Consider the following 6,000-nt stretch of genomic DNA (forward strand, 5'->3'; position numbering starts at 1 on the left):
CATGCAATATCACTTGTGCAGTTTCAAAGCTACAGATTTCACTAGATATTTCTGACAAGAGACAAATACAACTAAAAAGTTAAAAAAAATGTGAATGAACTGCTGTAAATCTTTAAAAAGATAGAGAATGATTGTTGTGTTTTCCCATTCTCCACTCAAATTTATTTAAAATTTCATGTGCAGCCAGCTATATGCTGCCAGTTATGTGTGCAGTATGCTCAAACAGTAGCTTGTTCTGCCAGAACTTGTCAGCACTTTTTCAGGTTTCCAGACTAATCTGAAATTTCAGACTCTATTAAAATGAATTGAACTTCCTGATTTTTTTTTCCAGAAGTAACATTATTAGAGTAACTAGAGAGGGAGATCCAACATGGCAGATGAGAAAACTCTTAACTAAGAAGGTTTCTGTATTTTAGTAATTTGTATAGTATACACATTGGAGTAATACCACAAACATACTGTTATTATTGCAGTATAGGCTAGGTTTTGTGACCTTTGGTAACAAATGATACGTATTATATGTCTGTGTGAAAAATGGTCAGTTTTCTTTTACTACAACGTCCTGATATACAGCCAGGGACACAATTTAGACAGTCTGTCACAGAATTTTTTGAAAGTTCTCCCAATTTTCCTGCCACCTAATCAGTTTACTGTTTCATTTCAAACCCATGCCAAATTATGATAGCACAAAACTCAAATCTTTTAAGCTCCTCTTCAATCTCTGACCTTCTGGCTTTCCTAAGGTTATTGATGAAGATGTTGCCACACAATGTATAGATATAGAAATAGATTGTGTGATTACTCAATCATTAATTTCTTTTTAAAAAGTACTTAAGAAGGATGATCCATTCTAAAATGTGTAATTTTACACTGATGTCTTCAGTAGAGTCCATACAGCTTTGTATCTGCTAAATATATGTAAATTAAGTTACTGATACGGATGAAACTTCAATCTAACTCCTTACTTGACTGACCTTTGGATTGTACAATGAACAAATGACGATTGACAACAAGATAGAGGAATTGTTGCACTACAATCTGTTAGATCTGTGACAAGCCTTTGACAAGTGCAGCATCTGAGTTGCCTACATTAAGTTTGGGACAATAAGCCATTTATAGCTTTGCAGCATACGAACATAAGTACCCTTGGTATTTTCACAGAGAACATTGGAGCCGTGAAAAGCTACAGCTGGAGGAAGAGCTTGCAATTGCACAGCAAAGTGAAACAGAGAGTGTAAGGAAGGCAGTCAGTCAAGAGGTGAGATGTCTGGTCAAGTCTAGTCAAGGATTTGTTGATGAGTACTTATTGATGCAGTGATATTAATTTTTAATGCTACATCAGTCTCCATTTCAGTTTAAGTCATGTCTGTCAACAGAATATCAGATGATTTGGCATTATACTTTGAAACACATTTGTTTCCACTCCTTGAAATTCAATCTAGAATTGAGTGGTAGCTGATGTGGTACTGTTTTCTGAGTTTGTTGCATATTATGAACAATATATTAGCTATTCCATTGGTGCATTATGTTCATAGTCAGCTTTTATTCTGCATTCTGTGGCACCCAACAATACTACTTTGCATTATTCCAAAAAAAAGACAAGATAAAGTATCTGATTTTTTAAAATGAAAAGTTATGCCTTTGCATGTCACAGAATAACAGCCTGAGATTCCTTCATTGGTTTATTTGTTAAAATATCATATTGGATGGTACTGATTCTTATTGATTAAATAATTCCTATATGTGATCCCTGATCTATACACGGTGGTTGTTGAAATTTAACACTTGGGTTCAGTATGCCTCATATTGAGAAGAAAGCCATAAGACAAAACTCTCATTCCTATTAAAAACCAACACAACTGCGGATGCTGTATATCAGAGGCAAAGGTAGAAATTGCTGAAAAAGCTCAGCAGGTCTGGCAGCATCTGTAGAGAGAAATTAGAGTTAACGTTTCGTGTCAAGTTTTGAGGAAGGGTCACTGGATCCGAAACATTCACTCTGATTTTTCTGCACAGATGCCACTAGGCCTGCTCAGCTTTTCCAGCAATTTCTATTTTTGTCTCTCATTCCTATTGAGTTTTTAACCAATGTAATTTACTGCTAAAAAGTCTGTGTGTGCAATTTTGAACTTTATGCCAAAACTCAAGGCATACTAGTACATGAAATTTTGCCTTTGTAAAGGAGGGCAGTTTGTACTTTGTGATTACTGCCCTAGGTTTTGGGTCCATTTCTTTAAATTTAAAGTGAAACAAAGAGGGCCAAGTGTCCTGTCCTGATGTCTGACAGTAAATTTGAGTGGTTTCGGTTTTAGAGGTCAAAGACAGGTATAGATTATTTTGCTGGGACAAAGGTGCAAGGTATTTCTGCTGAGAGACAATGGCACAGCCGTTGTGTTAACAGTGGACACTGAGTCTCCGAGATCCTAGAAATGGTTTGAAAAATTTCAGGTCGTAAGCAGCTGTGTAATAATCTGTCCATTAAGTTCCAAAATGAAAGAGTTGACATCTCAATGATAGCTAATTAGCATTTGTGCCTAGATACAAGACCAATGTGATTCATGTTGTCATGCGAAGGAAGCAGAGGGAGCCATTGTAAAGGTCAGGTTATGTGCTTCCTTAGAATACCACTGACTGTCACCCGTTTAGAATCTGCCTAGATCCAGGAGAGAGGGAGTAGACAGATATTAAAAGGTTGTGGTTTGCAATGCAGGAATGCAGTAGTTGCTCATACTCAGATTGAAACAGCAAATTCCTGGCGAGTTCAAATGAAAAAGTTGTCTAGCTTGGTTTAACAGCAAGTTTGGGTACAAGAAAACCTCATACAATTCTAAGTATGCAAGTTACTGGGCTGAGGAGGGAAAAGCAAGAATAAACAGTCAGGAATTAAGTGCCACTTTGGATTGAGTTGAAGAGAATTGAATGCCTACACAAAGAACAATGTGAAGTTTCTTTTTCAATTAGGCTAATAAGAATTTGGGTATTCTACACTGTGGTTTAAAGTACAAATTGCCAACAACAATGGTATTTAAATAATAGTTTTTTTCAGATGTATGTTGCAGTAAACACTTTAAAACATGAAATCGTCGCATGCCATTCTTTCAGCTATTAACTCAAAGTTCAAATTTGTTTTTAAAGGCTACAAGCCTCTGCAGGGATTGTAACATCTTAAATAGAAACCTGTGGTTAGGGTTATGTCTTCCTTTGTACTTCAAAATGGAATGTTAGTTAGAACGGAAATAACTATGCTGTGAAATATTTGCTCGAATCCTTTCTGGAACGGAAGGAACAATGTTATCACTATTACTTCAAAAATACCATAATATACACTTAAAGTAGCAGTCTGATTTATGCAAATATTTCCCCAGTATTGTCGATTAGAATTTCAGATCACAATTCTGCTATTGATCTAGTATTGTTGACTGCTACTTTCGTCTTCTAAAAATGCTCACTATTCCTCATCATCCTGAAATGCAAAGATAACCCTTCTTTAATTTACTGCAAATTATCTTATTAAGGTCCATTGCCTGTCTCATCCACCCTCACCTCCAATAATAAAAATGAGGAGCTCAAATAATACTTCAGCATTAAAATTGAGACAACCTAATCTGTTGCCTCTGTCACTTCCTTTCCTTCCATTAACGCACCAAGCCAAACTTAGTCTAAAGGCCTCAGTTGCCCTACAACTCATTTTTCTCTAGTTTTGGTTCATTTACCAACAGATTCAAGAACAACTTCTTCCCCACTGTTGTCAGACTTAATAATGGTCCTCTCATATATTAGAGTTGATCTTTCTCTGTACCTTCTCTATAGCTGTACCGGTATACTCTGCATTCTTTTCTATTACTCTGATGTACTTACATAAGGCATGATTCGTCTTGTTAGCACGCAAAACAGTACTTTTCGCTGTATCTCAGTACATGTGACAATAATAAATCAAAATAATCTCTTCATGCCTGCTGTAGACAAATTTTGGCTATGACATTCCAATCCTGCCTCCATGACCGTTTTCTCATTAAACTGATAGCCACCCAACTTCCTGTCCTATTCCTCATGTTAGTTAATATTGTTAACAGTTCTAACCCTTCAAGTGTTTTCCCTCTCTCCTTCAAAACTGCCATTATCATTCTTCTGTTCAAAATAAAACATTGACGCCCATTGTCCTTGTAAACTACCAAACCTCTTCTCTCATTTTCCTTTCTTCTCCAAAGTCCTTGGAAAGTATGGTCTTCAATCAAATCTAGGCCCATTTTTCCCACAACTCCATGTTGAATCATGTTTCTGCCTATATAACAGTACCTGTCATGATGCTTCTGAGGATCGATCATAGAATACTTATTTATAATCGTTTTTACAGGGCTTTTTTTCCTATTCATTTGTGGGATGGGGGCGTTGCTGGCTGGCCAGCATTTCTTGCCCATCCCTAGTTGCCCTTGGGAAGGTGGTGGTGAGCAGCTGCAGTCCTCCTGCTGTGGGTTGACCCACAATGCTATTAGGGAGGGAATTCCAGGATTTTGACCCAGCGACAGTGAAGGAACAGCAGTATATTTCCAAGTCAGGATGGTGGGTGACTTGGAGGGGAACTTGGAGCTGGTGTGTTCCCATATGTCTGATGCCCTCGTCCTTCTAGATGGAAGTGGTTGTCGGTTTGGAAGGTGCTGTCTGAGGATCTTTGGTGATTTTCTGCAGTGCATCTTGTAGGTAGTGCACACTGCTGCTACTGAGCATCGGTGGTGGAAGGAATGGGATGCTTGTGGATGTAGTGCCAATCAAGTGGGCTGCTTTATCCTGGATGGTGTCAATGCCGAACACAGGGAGAGTCTGTCTTAGGCAGGTTAGAGTAGAACACTATGATTACAGAAAGACATCTTTGTATATACAGCTATACACAGACACAGTTTATTATTCAACTTCCAATCTTATCAGTACATCATTACATTATAAGCAGATTCTTCACGTGGAGGTATATATCTTTACTCATCCAAGCAGACTATTTTATTTTGCTCTAGTCTGGCTGCATCCCTCGTATTGTTTGATTTAATTCTTTTTGAAACCATTTTTGTCAATGTCACAAATGACATGGCATGACTGTGACAATAGTAAACCATCCCTCCTTCATGACCACTTTTGATCTGCTGAAACTTTCAATCGTACCTTCATTACATCTAAATTCAACTACTTCAATGCACTCCTAGCTGGCCCCACTTTCCTCCGAAAAATTGAGATCACCCAGAACCAGGTCTCATTCCGCTGTCACTTGCTGACTTACATTGGCTTTTTGTCAAGCATCATCTTGATTTTAAAGTTTTCATTCTCCTTTCAATCCTTCCATGGCTACACCCCTCCTTGCCGCTATAATTTCCTCAAGCCCCTATGACTGCCACTAAGATGTCTCTTAAGATACTAAGAAGTACTCTTCTGGAGTACCGTGCCCAGTTCTGGATCACCCTGTTATAAGAAGGATATTATTAAGCTGGAGAGGGTTCAGAAGAGATTTACCAGGTTTTGCCAGGAATGGATGGTTTGAGTTATAAGCAGAGGCTGGATAGGCCTGGACTTTTTTCTGTAGAGCATAGGATGTTGAGGAATGACCTTATAGAAGTTTATAAGGGGTATAGATAAAGTAAATGGCAGGTGTCTTTTCCCTAGGGTGAAGGATTTCAAGACTAGAGGTTATATTTTTAGGTGAGAGGAGAAAGATTTTAAAAGACACGAGAGGCAATTATTTTACACAGGGAGTGGTTTGTGTGTATAGTGAACTTCCAGAGGAAGTGGTGGATGTGGGTAAAGTTACAATGTCTAAAAGAAATTTAGATAAGTACATGAATAAGAAATGTTTGAAGAGATATGGGCCAAACGCAGGCATGTGAGACCAGAGATAGTAGGAACTGCAGATGCTGGAGAATCTGAGATAATAAGGTGTAGAACTGGATGAACACAGCAGGCCAAGCAGCATCAGAGGAGCAGGAAGGCTGACGTTTCGGGCCTAGACCCTTCTTCAGA

At 38.2% G+C, this 6,000-nt stretch overlaps 1 protein-coding gene across 5 annotated transcripts in view; it reads left to right on the forward strand.

Moving 5' to 3' along the window:
* Positions 1-6,000, forward strand: part of LOC109912917 (E3 ubiquitin-protein ligase DZIP3-like) — a 127,202-nt gene that overhangs the window by 92,497 nt on the left and 28,705 nt on the right. For all 5 annotated transcript variants that reach the window (XR_007263233.1, XR_007263234.1, XM_048602981.1 and 2 more), the window contains one exon: positions 1,162-1,258. Coding sequence is in view for 3 of the 5 variants with exons in the window: in XM_048602981.1 (XP_048458938.1) it covers positions 1,162-1,258 (97 nt within the window). In the remaining 2 variants the exon portion in view is untranslated. The remainder of the gene's footprint in view (positions 1-1,161; positions 1,259-6,000) is intronic.

The sequence above is a fragment of the Rhincodon typus genome, chromosome 11 (assembly GCF_021869965.1).
Source record: "Rhincodon typus isolate 14 chromosome 11, sRhiTyp1.1, whole genome shotgun sequence".
In the NCBI taxonomy this organism is placed as follows: domain Eukaryota; kingdom Metazoa; phylum Chordata; class Chondrichthyes; order Orectolobiformes; family Rhincodontidae; genus Rhincodon; species Rhincodon typus.